Consider the following 15,650-nt stretch of genomic DNA (forward strand, 5'->3'; position numbering starts at 1 on the left):
GACTATCTCCTCAAGGATTTAAGTCCCAATTCCTTTTCATCCTCTTAAATCCGCGCTGAACCGGGCAAACCCTTGAGAGGATAAGGATTATGATTCAAATGATAGCCTTTTTCTGTTTAGGCGAAGGGATGACAGTGTCAGACATGTGACCACTTGGATCTAACAGTCTTAGAACTTGAAGAGCTAGCAGTCTTCAATTTGGAGACTTGACTCCAAAAATATTACTTTATCTGCAAAAAAGAGCAATGGTTAATGAGCAATGTGGATCTCGAAAGATACTAATGCCTCATGGGGGAGAAGAACATTACACAGGTCAAATAAGCCTATATAAAACACAAATAACTCTCACATCACTGTTAGCTAGAAAACAAAAAACAATCGATAATCTATGATACACAATATTCGACAAGGAGAGATCCGACAATCGAGATACACCACAAGGTGGTGAAAGCAACATAGCAAAACAATCAGTAATCGGCAGTCTTATACAATAATAGAGTCTTGAAAGATCAAACCCTGCTAGCTCCTCTTATCCACGGTGGTGGGGAGCGGCTGGTCGAAAGCATAGCTTCTAAAATACTTAACTATATAGTTCTTGGCATCCTACGGATGATCCTTTGTTTTGCGTATTGGTCATCAGTTTTAAACACAATATGATTTAAACTCCGGATGTGATTCTAATAATTACGGACTGATGCCTCTCTTTGGAGGAATTTGAAGCCGTAACTTTTTTCCATTACGTAAGCTCATCCTATCCACGTTTTCGCATTATCTAGGAAATTGACCGATCCACAACCTCTACACTAGCGAAATAAAACCAACTTTATACACAAACTAACTCTTATAAAAGAATTACACAAACATAAAAAATGATTATGCCTCCGATCCTCCAAATCATGGAGCAGTTTGCTCATGATCCGGAGCAGTTTCCTCATAAATAAATAAGGACCCAGCTATATTACGGCCGGCCGTAAAACCAGTCTTCCGTACGGCCGCTCTATTTTTGAAAAAAGTACAACTGTCGCTTTCCTACCTGGGCCCCGCCAGGCATCCACTAACTTGTGTGCCCTGTTTCTTCCCTGCACAATGAACCTGCCCGCAAGATAAATTAGCTGGATCCCTCATACCCGTTGCCGCCAGACTGAGAAAGAAGCTTAAAAACTGCTAAATTCCATCCGCCGACAACATCAACCAAAGAAAAAAATGCTCAAGCAGATGCGAAGGAAAACGAAAACAGGGCCATAAAATTGACTGTCTACACCAGGAGTAAGTACATCTTCACCACTTTCCAAAGAGAAAAATGCTTCTACAGATCTAGTTTTTGCGTTCATCTGCAGTGATTTTAGTTTTGCTCCCCAGTCCCCAGCAACTCCCCCTTTCCCCAAGAGAAATAGAATCTCAACCAGTACAATGTTGCAACAAATAGTTGTCATCTATCCAAAATAGAACTTGCTTGATCATGCACCCATACTACACCTACAAGCTGTTGGTCCCTCTCCACCCCCAAACACCCCACCAAAAGGTCCTTTGTATTGAAGCTGCAAAATGTAGTTGGGGGAAAAACAGCATGTTACTTTTGTGGATTCTAGTAGTAATGTCGTGAAAATTGCTTACACAAAGTACTCTGTTATGCCTTTATATGAATAAATTATTGCATGAAGAAATTGCACAAGACTAACTACACAAGGTAACTCCTCTCTAGCAGACAGTAAAAAGGTTCCATGTAGTGACAACCACATAAGAGAAAAAAGAGATGTAGTAAAAAATTGCAAGATTTCACTACTGAACTCCAACATAAGTGCATGAATATGCTGAGAAAAAATGTCAATTAATTTACTTGTTTTGCTTACTGCAAATCACTGGTTTACCAATTTAATTATACAATCCCCCCCATTTTGTGATCAAATGCTAGTCTTGAATGCATTTGTTGTTTGCTAGTTACATAGCACCTATTTGCCTGCTATAGTCCCCTAATTTGCTTGCTGAATAACATTGTTTTGCTTACTAAATTGTAGGTGAAAAAATAGAATCTGAAGGGTTATGTATTTAAATGAACTCCTACTAGAATTTAACTATGATTTTCTAGGAGTCAATGTAGGAACGTATGAAGCAAAACATTTATTCTACCCTCAAACAGCCCCTATCAAGATATGACTAGCTAGTACTGTAATCCATGCATGCAGTGGAGAACACATAATGCTAGAGCTAGATGTCATAATGCATTATGAACCAAAAAAGTGACTGTCATCTAAACATATTGAAAACAAGCCTTCACGCCTCCTCTGGAACCTAGAACTAAGCAAGACTTTGAATCAGTAGGCAGGTAATTAGAACATAAAAGATGCTATATTAGAACACAAAATACTAAACTAAATGTGACTATTTACTTAAAAATTGATAAGCATATCCAAAATGGCTAAACGTCGTAATATGAAAAAAATGCTAAAGTCAGAACACACACATGCCAAAACTGAGAATAAATAAATTGCTTGTTCATTTACTGAACAGAAATCTACCTGATCTAAAATTCATCCAAAGCTAAAAAAGTCATCTTTGAATTGCTTTTAGGGGTCTAGCCTATATGATCAATTGAGATCTGTAAAAATGACCTAGGAATTTTTGTCTAGATTGTATATTAGTTGAAAGTATTGAATCTAAAACACATTATATGCATCACATGCGATTCATGGAGAATCTAAAACACATTATGTGCACCATGATCTATATCAGATACTTGTTCAGTTCAGATTTTTCATCTCCAGTACTATGCAAAAATATGATGAGCATAGATAAGTGCTCGATTTGCAAAAAAGGTATGCTCAAGGGCATTTGAGAGGGTCGGGAGGGCTATGGATGAGAAAATGGATTAAATTGTTTGTGCACCTAATAGCCATGACGGGATTGGATATGCGCCAAAGAGCTGCAATCTGTTCAACAGCGCATCGCCATCCTAAGAGCTGCAATCTGACGGGATAGAGTTACTCACCAGCCTAAGAGCTGTAATTTGCAATAGTTGAAGGAAACTAGTTGCTAACTCATCGCCATCGTGCATCAAAAATGGATAGGGGAATTAGAAACGATGCAAAGTGGGCTGTGAGAGAAATAGAGAGAGAAATGGAATGAAATTACTTGCGCACGTCATGCACTTGAAAGATCTGCACCAGCCTCCTCGATCCTTCCTTCTTTCTAGCTGGATACCAGCAAAACAATGGTTTGATTATAGAACTTACAAGTGGAAATACAATGTGGCATGAGAGATAAAAACTGCTTAAAGACTTGCATTATTATGCCTAGTCGTTAACACATTATAGCTTGAATACATATATTGAGTTGCATATCTGAAAAATCAGAAGAATTGCCCAGATAAAATACACTGAGTTTGCCATATTCTTAACCATTATTATCTGGATAAATGCACTAAGTTGCCCACTGGAAAAATGCTGAAATGCTTCTAGTAATACTAGTGAGATGTCCATTTCACTTGGAGAAATATACACATAGAAATGCTAAATCATAACACAAAAAATGCTAAACTAAAATGAATAATTTGCATGTTCATTTAGCATAGGTTGCCTACATGATATCCAATAAATGATGATGTTGCCTGCATGGAAAATGCTAGGTATGGTTATTTGAATCGCATTGGTCAGGTTATCAGGCGAATCACAAAAATATACTAAAAAAGTCTTGTCTACACCCTAGAGGTATATACAATTAAAAAAGCAACTATGAGATTTCTGCACATGCAAAATATCCAAGCTATAGTATCCCTGCTACAGCCCCTCCCCAATAAAAATCACTATTTAGCTATCGTATCCAAACTGTCTCATCATGGCTATCATTTAGTTAAGCTATCATTCTGATGATGAAACGAGGGCATGTCTAAAAATAAACATACTAGCTCCCGTCCAATCACATACTATGTGATAAATACCAATGATAGGCAGCCAACGAAAAATAAATTATAAAACTATAAATTAAATATTGCCTAATCAAGTAAACTATTTTGTATGGTACAGAATCATATTATGGCCTAATCAGAAACAGTGAAGTATATTGTTTTGGATAATACAAAACCCTTTTTAATTATTTCCTGAACAAATTCATTTTTATTGCCAACATGAGAATCATATTTGGATCCGATTTGGCTGAACTTTGCATGCTTTTTCCTCTACTAGGGAGCCTTTTGCTAACTACAAAACTTTGCACACAACATCAAAGGATCAAAACAAAAAACACTCAAAATATACTCGGTAAAAAAAGTCACAACATATGAACCCAAACATTTTGTTAACCAGAAGAGCTAATATGGTTTAAAGAGCTATACACAGTATAACATTCTTCAACAGTACAAAGCTATTTCATCATCACTATCATTCAACCCAATATATCCTCCCCCCTCCCCAACCAACCATAGACAAAAATGTAAAAAAAAACCTAAGTGCAACAATCACAAAAAGCTTGCTAAATTAAGGAGGGGGGATCCAGTTGACTCACCTTTGCGCGCTCTTTCCTGTGCAGGGAGTCCTCCGCTTGTCAACAAACTACACACACCTGATTCTGAAGAAAAAAAAACTAAGTCAAAGGGGATTAGAACCCAAAATCCTGAGGATATCCAATCCCGGTAGATGAACCCAGGAACGACACCCATTTCCAACCCAAACCCTAGAATTGAGACCAAATCAAATTGGGGGAAATTAGAGAGAGATGAGGGAGGTATATACCTCGACGCTGATGTGTGAAAGAGCAGTGCCCCATCCTCCATGTACATGGGCGCATGGTGCGCCGGTACCCGCCGCTCCTGTTCACAGCCTCATTCGTGGGTCGTGACCCTACACCTCATCGTCGGCACAAATCCACCACGCTTGTATCTGCCGTCACGGCCGCGTCGCGCCGCTGCGGATAAGCCCCACGAGACCCGAGCACGAGCGCAACCAGAGCCGCACCTAGACGCCCGGCCATGGGAGCAGATCAAGGCCGGCAAGGGGCCAACGTGTAGAGGATGGAAGGTTGGGGAGGCGATGCGGGGAGCAGATTCGCTGCGCCACATGCCCGCGCCGCTGCTACCGCCACCAGGATGTGCCGCGGCATTAGAGAGAGAGGGCTGGTGCTGTGCGGGAAGCAAAATAAAGAACGAAGGTGAGGAGATAATGTTCCGTGGTGGAGAGAGGAGAGAGAGCCGATGGGGTGGGTGAAGGAAAATAGAGCAGGTGATACATAATGTTCCCCGGGTCACGCATGCGGATGGGTGCTGTACGATCGAACGAAATTACGGCGGTTTGTAGAGAAGTCATTACCAATAAATAAAAGGGGAAAAACGAATAAATAAAATACTAGTACACGCACGCTAAAAAAAATAGTGAGAGGCGGGGCCCAGTCGCCGTCCCCTACCCGGCGGACACACAAACACACACCGGTGCCTCGCCAATCGCCATCCATCTACCGGTATAAACCCGCTCGGCTCGACGCCGCAAGCTTCCCTCCCTCCATATCCCTCCCAGCAGGAGCTAGCTCCCCAAGTCGACAAGTCCCCCTCCCCCACCTAACGTTACGCCGGCCGGTCAGCCTCCAGTCCACGGCGCGCCCGCGAGCTCGACGTCTCGACGCTTCCACTTGCCGAGGGCCGGGGGCCGCAGAGCCTCAAGTTCACCGCGCGCGCGAGAGAGCGTTTTCGAACCTCGGCTCTTCCAGCCGCCGAGAGCCGCGGGCCCGGCCGGCGGCAGCTAACTCCGGCGTCGACGCCCGTTGGTACTACGGCGGCGGGCGGGCGCAACCGGAGGGGCGCGACGGCGGGCGGCGGTGGAATGCTGATGGGGAAGTACGAGATGGGGCGGAGGCTCGGGGAGGGCCACTTCGGCAAGGTGAAGCTGGCGCGGCACGCCGAGACGGGCCGCGCCTTCGCCATCAAGATCCTCGACCGCCAGCGCATCCTCGCCATGAAGATCGACGAGCAGGTGCGTGCGTGTCCATCTGATTCTGATCGATGGCGATCGATTTCCTCTTGCTCATCAAAGGTCGATTGTTCTGGTGCTGGGATGGACGGTGCAGATAAAGAGGGAGATCGCCACGCTGAAGCTGCTCAAGCACCCCAACGTCGTCCGGCTGTACGAGGTGAAGCTCCATCGCATCTTCCTCTGCCCTCTCCAAATCCTCCTCCATTTTCCTCTCTCTCTGAATTCATGTCCGTTTCTTGATTCCATGCTGTTTCCTTTCCTGCTGAGTTGACTAAAGAAATGTTCTTGGAGGAGGACGAAGGGGATGGGTAGTTTGGGCAATTGAATTGCGTTCGTGGCTGATGGCAAGCAAGCAGCTGCCGTGCTTTCTTAAAAAAAAAACAGCTGCCTTGCCGTTGAACTTGTACGAGTTGCGTGTGGACCTCGAGGCTGCGGCCAAATAGAAAAATCAGGCTGCAGCTCAGTCCTCCACTCTTCTTTGAATTTTCTGCCCAAAAAAAATAAGCAGAGAGCCTTCTTTGAATAAGTTTAGTCTCCATAGATTTAGAATTATAAAAACAGTGTTCCTTTCAGTTTCCTTTCCTTGACTTGGACATCCTTGCAAACAACGAAACAAATTGACGCGGGACGCCCGAAAGGACCTGCTGCCTAAGTACAAAATTTCCACCCACCTGACCCAATCACCAAACCAAAAGCCCTGTTCAGTTTTCTTCAATCCCCTTCGTTCCACCCCATTCCAACCGGTTTTAAAGAAAACCAAACAGAGCCTAAGCTCAACTGCCCAACACAGACTCCGCTCCTGTTGCATTCCAAGAATGGTTTCTGTCGTTTCCAAGAAAAAAAAGAATGGTTTCTGTCCTCGTGCTTCTTATTTTTATTTCATTTCAATAATCCATTTTATTTCCCCGGCTCTGTTTCCAGTTGGTGCGGCAGACTTATAGCCGTATAATAATTCAAGGAAAAGATCCCGCAACGAAACAAACCTCCGGGATGTCACGTCTCAGATCCTCCAAATCTGCTGACGATTGGGTGCTGTCGTAGAGTGTAGACAATGAGATCATCGTGTGAGGACTCTCAACACCACGGGGGTCACGTGAGATCCCAGCCGTCAGGCCTGATGATCCGATGGCGTCTGGAATGCGTCTGCTACTCCCAGCTAGGGTTGAAAACGGTCGGGATAAACCCCGTTCCGTTCCGTTCCGATTTCTACATTTTACCGATCCGTTTTCATATTTTCGGACAAATTCGAAATCAATACGAAATACGGGATGTCAAATTCGAAAACGGGACGGAAACGGTTTGACCTATATTCCGATCATTTTCGTATTTCTCGTATTTGATCGGGATATCCCGTTTTCACTAATTCGGGATATACCGTTTTTTCAGCTTAAGCCTAACCAGTTTCAAACCCAACCCCTTAGGCCTTGATGTCCCCGCCTCCCTCCCTCGCCCGCTGCCTCTCTCCGCCTCTCCCTCCACTTACCATCGCCAGCCGCCTCTCTGGCTCTTGTCCCCTGAGGCCTCGACTCCGGTGTCCAATCGTCCTCGGTCGTCGCCAGCCCCTCCTCCGGTTGTGAGTTGTGGTTGTGACTATGTACCGTCATTTGTCTATGTATTTTTATGTACTCATGTCGAGTTTGTTGGATGACTGGGCACGATCGTACGGGTCGGTGTTTCCGTTTTACCTTTCTGTAGACCGTTCGCTTTCGACACTTATCCGTTCGAATTGGTTCGTTTTCGATATACCGTGAGTCCGTATTCGTATTCGTGTTCGACTTGTTCGTTTTCGATATCGCTTTCGTATTAAAATGTAAAAGTGAAAACGGTAACGGGGTTATCCCGACCGATTCCGACCGTTTTCAACCCTACTCCCAGCACGCCACACCGATGAACGAGATAGCGACAGAGTTGTCTTGTCTTGGGGGTTGATGCTCTTTGCCTGGTTACCTCTACGAAATCCGGAAGCCACCGAGTGGATAAAATGGCTTTTCGCTTGTAGAGGTGGCGTGCACGGTCCCAATAATTGGATGCACTGCGTCATCCAGTACTCATCCTCTCTGCATTTCTTCAGGCAGCTTTCGGTCCTGCAAGGCAAAAGAAAGGCTGCACAGCATGAGCCCACTGTTCCACATATGCATCTTCAAGGATTGTGGTTCCCACATCGCTAGGAATTTCATTCAATAATTCATAGGTGAAGTGCAAATCAGAGTAGCAAACGAATGTGTTTGGTTCACTGACTGATTTCATGTGTGGGTGATGTCCACGTCAGGCTTTTGCTTCCTGCTAGAGAAATACGTATTAAAAAACGATGCCTACCGGCTTTGGTAATTGCCTGCAGACTAAGGTGGTAGTGACTTGGCGTATATTTTAGATAGACGAAGCCCCAAAAGCTATGTAGGTTAGAAAAGGCTGTTCTAAGCAAGTCCATTGTTATAACAAGGGGGAAAGGGTAGATAAGGGCATGCTTTATTGACAAGGGTTACACCGAGCAGTGGTCTACTGGTCTATGCTAAAAATGGCACATAGGCTAAAGTATAAAGTTGTGTGAGAATATCGAACTGATCCATTCGTTTCAGAAATGGACTTAACCTTTATTTAAGATTTTCTTGTGCAGGTTTCAGCAAGCAAAACAAAAATATACATGGTCCTTGAGTATGTAAATGGAGGAGAACTATTTGATAAAATCGTAAGGATTCTGCCCCTTAACTGTAAACTAGTTACGCCACATGCTTTGTGAACCCATGAAGTAAATTCTTCAATAGCAAAGGGTTTCTGATGTAGGAGTATATCGAACTCAATGTTTGATGCATGCAGGCATTGAAGGGTAAGCTGACAGAGAAGGAAGGGAGAAAACTATTCCAGCAGCTAATGGATGCCATAGGCTATTGCCACGAGAAGGGGGTCTACCATAGGGACCTGAAGGTAATCACTAGCCTAGCTTTTGAGACTGCACATTTTCTGGTACCATGCAATGATGGAAATGGTAAACAGATTACATCACTGATACCTTTCTTCTGAACCTTCTGCAGCCTGAGAATGTCCTTGTTGATGCAAAAGGAAACATAAAGGTTTCTGATTTCGGACTAAGTGCACTTCCGCAAAATCAACGGGTACAGCATTGTCTTGGACGTCAAATCAATCTGAATCATTTTGTTTGTGCCTAAAATGAAGGCTCTTTTTCCAGAAAGATGGTTTGTTGCATACTACATGTGGCAGCCCTAACTACGTAGCCCCTGAGGTAAGCATTAAGCATTCTTTGTTCTGGTATTGAGCCTCCTAGGATGCATGGTTCAATCATTACTATCTACTTCAGTTCTGCTTGGTGCACAAGGAAGAGGGAATCCCTAACATTGTATTTTTAGGTCCTTCTGAACAAAGGTTATGATGGCTCGATGTCTGACATATGGTCCTGTGGTGTGATTCTGTACGTAATGCTTACAGGGAATCTTCCATTTGATGACCAAAACATGGTTGTCCTTTACCAGAAGGTATAAAGGAAGGAATGAAGCATTACAGAAAAATGTTTGGTTAATTTCATTTGATGCAGCCATATCTCAGTGTGATATTTATTTGTTCTCAGATTCTGAAGGGGAATGCTCACATTCCAAAATGGCTCTCACAAGGTGCCCAAGATATACTGCGGAAAATTCTGGATCCTAACCCTATTACCCGCATAGACTTGGATGGAATAAGGGCACACAATTGGTTCAAGCAAGGTTATGCTCCTGCTGTGCCATTTAATGATGATGAAGATATCAGTATGTCTGAAGGCAGCCTAAATATGACTGAGGTAACCTATGTGAGCTGTACTTACATTTTATAATAGCATGGTTTTAGGCTTTTAGCAGAATGGTAAAGTCCTGAAATATGTCTGTATTTCATGAAGCATAATGGCATTCAAGGCAACATAGCAATCAACCAAATCAATGCTTTCCAGCTCATTGGGATGTCCTCCTGCCTTGATTTATCCGGATTTTTTGAGAAAGAGGTTAGTTCAAACATTTGTTTCAATTAATTATTTAGTGTGTTCTAATTTCCCCACATGTTATAGATACTTAATTTAAACTAAGTTCAAGACCAACATACGAAGCAAATTCTAAGTTGGAAGGGTCCCAATTGAGATGGTAAAATGCTAAAGAAATGCATGGAAAAAAAATAGCATTCAGGGACCAGAAATTGACAAAGCCTACCTTCCCTTAGTTGTCTACGTGTCTTTATTGGGCATTGATACTGTTAAACTCTAAAGATGTAGATGTTTTTCATTATTGTTATGACCTTCCACTAAAGTCAGGCATGTGGCTTGCACTGCAGGATGCTTCGGAAAGGAAAATCAGATTTGCATCAAATCATTCCCCGGCTTATTTATTTGAGAAGATTGAGAGCATTGTCAGAAAAATGGGGTTGCAAGTACATAAGAGCAATGGCAAGGTAAGTGAACTCCTATAGTGTCAAGTGTCAACGGACTTCCAGCTCTATGTGTTCAGAATCAGGATGCTGAAAATCGTATATCATGTCATGCAGCTAAAAGTGATCCAAGATTGCAAGGGACCAGCAAATTCCAGAGGGCTAGAATCATTATTAGTTTCTGCAGAGGTATTTATAGTACATAACAGATTCATAATTTAGATATAAATTAATGAAGATTTATAGTGTGTTCCTATTAGACATTTCTTGTTTCTTTTTTATGATATTTCTACTTGAACTTCCTATTCTGAACATTTTGGTATTACAATTCCAGGTGTTTGAGATAAATGAATCTCTTTATGTTGTCGAGCTAAAGAAGTCATCTGGAGACTGCTCCCTGTACAGAAAGGTATTGCTCCCTCCCTTGATGATTCTGTATTTGAAAGGCTTGGTTTTGTTCCTAGTCATTTCATTTTTAGCAAATATTTGATTTATGTCTGTCATCTTGTTTCAATGATGCAGTTGTGTGAGACGCTTTCAGAGGACTTGGGAATATGCAAAAGCCAGCAACTCCTAAAGCAAGATTCTATCAAACAAGAAATAGTTAGATATAATAGTAGCTTCTAACAAAGAGCCCCTTACTAACTAGGCTGTAGACAGAAACTAACGCAAACAACAACAAAAACAACAACATAGCCTTTTTTCCCATGCACCTATTACAATATACTGAATTTTAAACAGTATATTGTCCATGCACCTATTACAAATGTGCTCTCTTACGCCTTTTTTCATGAATCTAGCCTTAAGAGGCTTAGATTACGTCAAATTGGCAACTGACATGTATGGAACTCCTCCTAAGCAATAATATGATGTAAACAAGTAAACTATACATATATGAGTTTCAGAGTTACCTGGTCTCTATTTCTCTTACATATTGATAAATGAATGTAAGATTCTTTGATTCTGAAGCCCCTGACGATTTTCACGACTCAAGAAGGAGAGTATGATATGTTGTTCTTTGAATGAAATCCTTTCAGATGCGTGTTCAACTAAAGGAACAACTCTCAAGCTCATGAATATAAGATAAAAACCCCTTTGGTACAAGTTTGCAACTTCACCAGTAGTCCTTGCATGAGCATTGTCCTTCACTGAAATGGTGGAAACGGTTACGGTCTCTAATGATCAACTTGCGATTGTATACCAAGGAAATAAGCTTAATAGCTGAATGGCAGTCTTCACAAGTTCTAAGATTCTTTGTTATTCGGAGAGTTGACCTTGCAGGGGTGGTTAGCAGACCAAAAGCAATGGCCAGCTTCTCACTATGTTCAGCCAATGCACGCTCCTTAGATTGTTCATCAATGTCTTGCAACACTAAGCCTGTCATTGGTCTATATCCAGCTTGTCTCAAGCGATCCATCATCTCTTCCAATATTTCATAGATCTCCTTGGACCTTGGATGTGATCTATCGCCAGAAACAAACTCATGAATTGTGTTCTGCCACTCAATTGAGCTTCTTCCAGGAATTCTCTGAATGTTCTCCCTTCTAAGCATCATCCTCATCTCGGCAACACCTTCCCATGAATTTGCTTGTGCATATATGTTTGACAGTAAGACGTAGTGCCCATCGGCATGAGGATCCAATAGTCGCAGTTTAGCCATAGCTTCCTCTGCAACTTCTACATTCTTATAGATGCGACAAGCCCCAAGAAGTGCCCTCCATATTACTGCATCTGGCTCAAATGGCATGTCACTGATGAGCTGCCTTGCCTCCTCAATATGACCTGATCTCCCTAAAAGATCGACCATGCATCCATAGTGCTCAACTTTTGGTGCTACACCGTGCACTACACTCATTGAGCTGAAATACTTCTTGCCATCGCTCACGAGACCAAGATGAGTGCAGGCTATAAGAACTCCAATGAAGGTAATATCATTTGGTTGCAGTCCTTGGGATATCATCCTTGAGAACAAGCTGAGAGCATCATGTCCAAGCCCATGATTGGCCAACCCGATGATCATCGAGCTCCAAGTCACCACATCCTTTGCTGGCATTGAGTGGAACACTCTCAGTGAATTCTCGATGTCACCGCACTTGGCATACATGTCGATCAGAGCAGTTCCAAGCTTGACATCCACCTCGATCCCGTTGCTCTCCACAAACTGATGCACCTCTGCACCAACGGCCAGCGCCCCCATGTGGCCGCATGCCGAGAGCACGCTCACCATGGTGATGCCGTCTGGGGAGACATGGGCCGTGCGCATCTCTTGCCACAGCTCCAACACCTCCTTGGACCTCTGGGCTTTGGCGTATGCTGACATCATCGAGCTCCAGGAGAAGGCATCTCTGTTCTCCATCCCATCGAATATCTCCCTTGCCATGGAGACCTCCCCCTTCACCGCATACCCGTGGATCATCGTGTTCCATGAGACCAAGTCTCTGTCCCGCATTCCGTCGAACACCTTTCTCGCCTCCGCAACCTCACCGCGCGCAACGTAGGCCGCGAGCATGACGTTGGTGAGGAACACGTCCCGGCGTGGCGCCTCGTCGAACGCGGCGCGCGCGAGGTCCGCGCGACCCGCCTTGGCGTAGGCCTCTACGAGCGCAGTGCGCACGAAGAGGTCAGCAGCTGCGAAGCCGGACTTGAACGCGCACGCGTGGAGGGACGCGGAGCCGAGGCCGCAGCCAAGCGTGGCGGGCTCGGAGCCAGAGACTGCGGCGGTGGCCTGCAGCGCGAGTGAGAGGGAGAAGGAGTTGCCGAGCAAGCGAGGGGCCCGCGGGAGCAGCGAGCGGAGTAGGAGGAGGGCTTGCAGCGGGAGGCACGCGCGGAGGTAGCCGCGCATCGCGGTGGTGACGAGGAACGCGTCCGGGGACGCCGACTTGACGAGGTGCGCGTGCGCGGCCAGATGCTCCGGCCGCGCCGCCGCCGCTGCGCCGCGCCGTGCGAGCATCGCGCGAGAGAGCTGGCGTCGCGAGGCGTCGAGTTTGCTGCGGCGGCGCGCTTGCTGGCTTCCTGCTGCTCAGAGTTGCAGGAAGGATTCTGGCCGTCGGATCGGCTTACGAGATCTGACGGCTGCTGAGATGCCACCGAGGCGTCCGGGGGGCAGCGAAGCACGTCGAGAGGATCTCGCCGCCCGATTCGTGCTCGTGCGCGACTCGCGAGCCTTCTCCACCGACCTGACACCTACCGGGCAGCGCCTCGCCGCCGCCGCCGCCGCCGCCGCAGGAGACGGGGTCGGCGCGGCACGATGAGGAGCAGCGAGGCCATGGAGCTCCTGGGCTTCCCTCCCTACTCCCGGCCGTCCCCTTCCGAGGTCCGCCCTTGATTCCCATGTGTCTCGCTGAGTCGCTTTTACCCCGCAAACGCGATTTAGCCTGGACTGCTCCAGGTTTCCCTAGTCGTTGCTCCGCAGCGCCAATTTCTGAGCTAATTCTGGTCAAAACGGGTAAAGGTTGAGGAGATTTTGCCTGTACGCTTCCGAATTTTTTTTCTATACACTCTTCGTCCTTCTGATGCAGGTAAAGGCTGCGTATAGAAGAATGGTCATGGAGTCTCATCCCGATCGTGTCCCAACGCATCTGAAATCTCAGGCCGAGTCAAAATTCAAGGAGGTAAGGTAAAGTTTTAGCAGAGTTTTATATCCCATGTATGTTTGTCAATTTTGCTTGTTATCGCTCATGTGGAATCCGTGTAAAGAGACTGAAATTGTTAGCTTCTTTCTCATCTGCACTTAAATTTTGGGCATTATATAGCGAGCATGGATATCAATCAACTTCTTTAAACTGACCAACACAAGGCATTTCTGATCAGAGATGAGAAGTAATCCGATAATCCACGTTCCGCATAGATATTAATTGTTAGGCTTTACTCCAATTCCTGGCTTTGCTTTTTCCTCCCCTTTAATTACAAAAATTCTGCTTCTACTTTGCAGATAGCCGAAGCATATTCTTGTCTGAAGGATGGTACGTTCTTACTCAGTTCATCACTACTTGCTTCGAAAAAACTGCTAGAAGCAGTAAGGTGCTTACTGTGGTATGACTGATGAGTTGTATCTCAATTCCCATCCAGCTTTTGCAGGAAGAAGATCAGGGAGTAGGATGGAAGGTAAACTTGATTGCATGATGAAAATTACCCACACATCTATAGCTAATGTGTAATCATACCCTGAGCAGCAAAGCTAATGAGATATATCATTGACGCAGTACATGTTATGCGGTCTGGTGTCCCAACTGGATGCGGAAGATCAAATAAAGCATTGGTTAAAGCCCCATTTATACTTATAATGTTTGCAGCAGTTTCTTTTGGTGCCTTTAGCGCCTCAAGGTAACCCACACTTATTCTTTTCCATTTTGTTATTATTTAACACTATTTTTTTACCTAATTGATGAAATCATTCTGGATGTATGAAGAGCATATCAACGGCAAAAGGAACTCTGTTCCTCTCAGAATCCCTTTCTGCCATAGAGGACGACCATTGTACTGTGTCCATATTCATAGGCGAGAAGAGTTTCATGTTATATTGTACAGATGTAAAACAACCCACCCTGAATAAAAGCACAGTTTGGTGATTTGTGACTTTGTTGTTCCAGAGCTGTAAAATCATATGGTGTTGGTTTTTAAATTTCTGTCTGGCTTTGCAGTTTCTTGTTGCGACCTTCAATGATCGACCTTTGTTTTGGAATAGCTTCATGTGCAAGCTTTCTTTATGCTTAAGCTTAACTATGGGGTATCATGGCAGCTAGACACTATGTTTGTACAGTATATACCCATACACTATTGTTGCTACCTGCAATGATCAAAGGAACGGTCAAAATGTGCCTTTAATAAAAAGCTGCTTTCAAAATTCAGACGATGGAAGGTTTTCACTAGTATCAAAATTATGATTCGCTCTGCTACAATTCATGTTGCCGTTGGATACCCTTACCCATTCTCCAAATCCACACCCGGTGAAACGGGTAGGGTATGGACACAAAATAATACACCCATTTATAGAAGGGTAGGATATGGGTATCCCCGTCAAAGAAAGGGTACGGGCAGGGTATCCCCGTCTCTACCCGTTGCTCCGTCTTCTTCAACGTTAGTCATCAGTTGGTGGCTCGTGTGCAAGAGCTTACCTGTCTCCATCGCCTCTTCCGCGCTCGTCCAATCCCACTGCGTCGCTCGCCGTGTGCACACCTGTGCAAGCAGGCAAGATCCATGCGGAGCTCAGGCAAAGCTAGGATACCTCTGCAGACATCATCATACTGCAACGGGAAATCCTAGGCTCGAGTGGATGGGATAAGGATGAGAAGC

General features: G+C 44.6%; 3 protein-coding genes and 1 long non-coding RNA gene across 7 annotated transcripts; 2 read left to right on the top strand and 2 right to left on the bottom strand.

The window, feature by feature from the left end:
* Positions 1-1,216: 1,216 nt before the first annotated feature.
* On the bottom strand, positions 1,217-5,463 carry LOC120661961. Of its 3 annotated transcripts, XR_005670151.1 has the most exons (5): positions 4,725-5,463; positions 4,498-4,560; positions 3,130-3,190; positions 2,884-2,997; positions 1,217-1,538 (listed from the first exon to the last, which is right to left on the bottom strand). It is a non-coding gene; the product is annotated as an uncharacterized LOC120661961 (long non-coding RNA). The 3 variants fall into 3 exon arrangements; XR_005670150.1 differs by having other exon boundaries at positions 2,884-3,190; XR_005670149.1 differs by lacking the exon at positions 1,217-1,538 and having other exon boundaries at positions 1,547-3,190.
* A 21-nt stretch (positions 5,464-5,484) lies between these two features.
* On the top strand, positions 5,485-11,279 carry LOC120661958 (CBL-interacting protein kinase 21-like). Of its 2 annotated transcripts, XM_039940992.1 has the most exons (14): positions 5,485-5,954; positions 6,049-6,111; positions 8,569-8,640; positions 8,769-8,876; positions 8,984-9,064; positions 9,139-9,192; positions 9,317-9,442; positions 9,535-9,744; positions 9,841-9,942; positions 10,266-10,382; positions 10,476-10,547; positions 10,693-10,767; positions 10,881-11,030; positions 11,077-11,279. In XM_039940992.1, exons 1-13 carry the CDS (start codon positions 5,805-5,807, stop codon positions 10,983-10,985), a joined length of 1,335 nt encoding a protein of 444 aa, XP_039796926.1. In that variant the 5' UTR covers positions 5,485-5,804; the 3' UTR covers positions 10,986-11,030; positions 11,077-11,279. The 2 variants fall into 2 exon arrangements, with proteins under 2 accessions (XP_039796926.1, XP_039796927.1); XM_039940993.1 differs by lacking the exon at positions 8,569-8,640 and having other exon boundaries at positions 5,496-5,954.
* LOC120661957 (pentatricopeptide repeat-containing protein At5g48910-like) lies at positions 7,719-13,404 on the bottom strand. The gene is made up of 2 exons (XM_039940991.1): positions 11,270-13,404; positions 7,719-8,038 (listed from the first exon to the last, which is right to left on the bottom strand). Exon 1 carries the CDS (start codon positions 13,306-13,308, stop codon positions 11,473-11,475), a length of 1,836 nt encoding a protein of 611 aa, XP_039796925.1. The 5' UTR covers positions 13,309-13,404; the 3' UTR covers positions 7,719-8,038; positions 11,270-11,472.
* Positions 13,405-13,494: 90 nt separating this feature from the next.
* LOC120661960 (chaperone protein DnaJ-like) lies at positions 13,495-14,997 on the top strand. The gene is made up of 6 exons (XM_039940994.1): positions 13,495-13,671; positions 13,877-13,969; positions 14,290-14,320; positions 14,427-14,462; positions 14,561-14,681; positions 14,768-14,997. Exons 1-6 carry the CDS (start codon positions 13,606-13,608, stop codon positions 14,820-14,822), a joined length of 402 nt encoding a protein of 133 aa, XP_039796928.1. The 5' UTR covers positions 13,495-13,605; the 3' UTR covers positions 14,823-14,997.
* Positions 14,998-15,650: the final 653 nt, after the last annotated feature.

The sequence above is a fragment of the Panicum virgatum genome, chromosome 2N (assembly GCF_016808335.1).
Source record: "Panicum virgatum strain AP13 chromosome 2N, P.virgatum_v5, whole genome shotgun sequence".
Taxonomy (NCBI): domain Eukaryota; kingdom Viridiplantae; phylum Streptophyta; class Magnoliopsida; order Poales; family Poaceae; genus Panicum; species Panicum virgatum.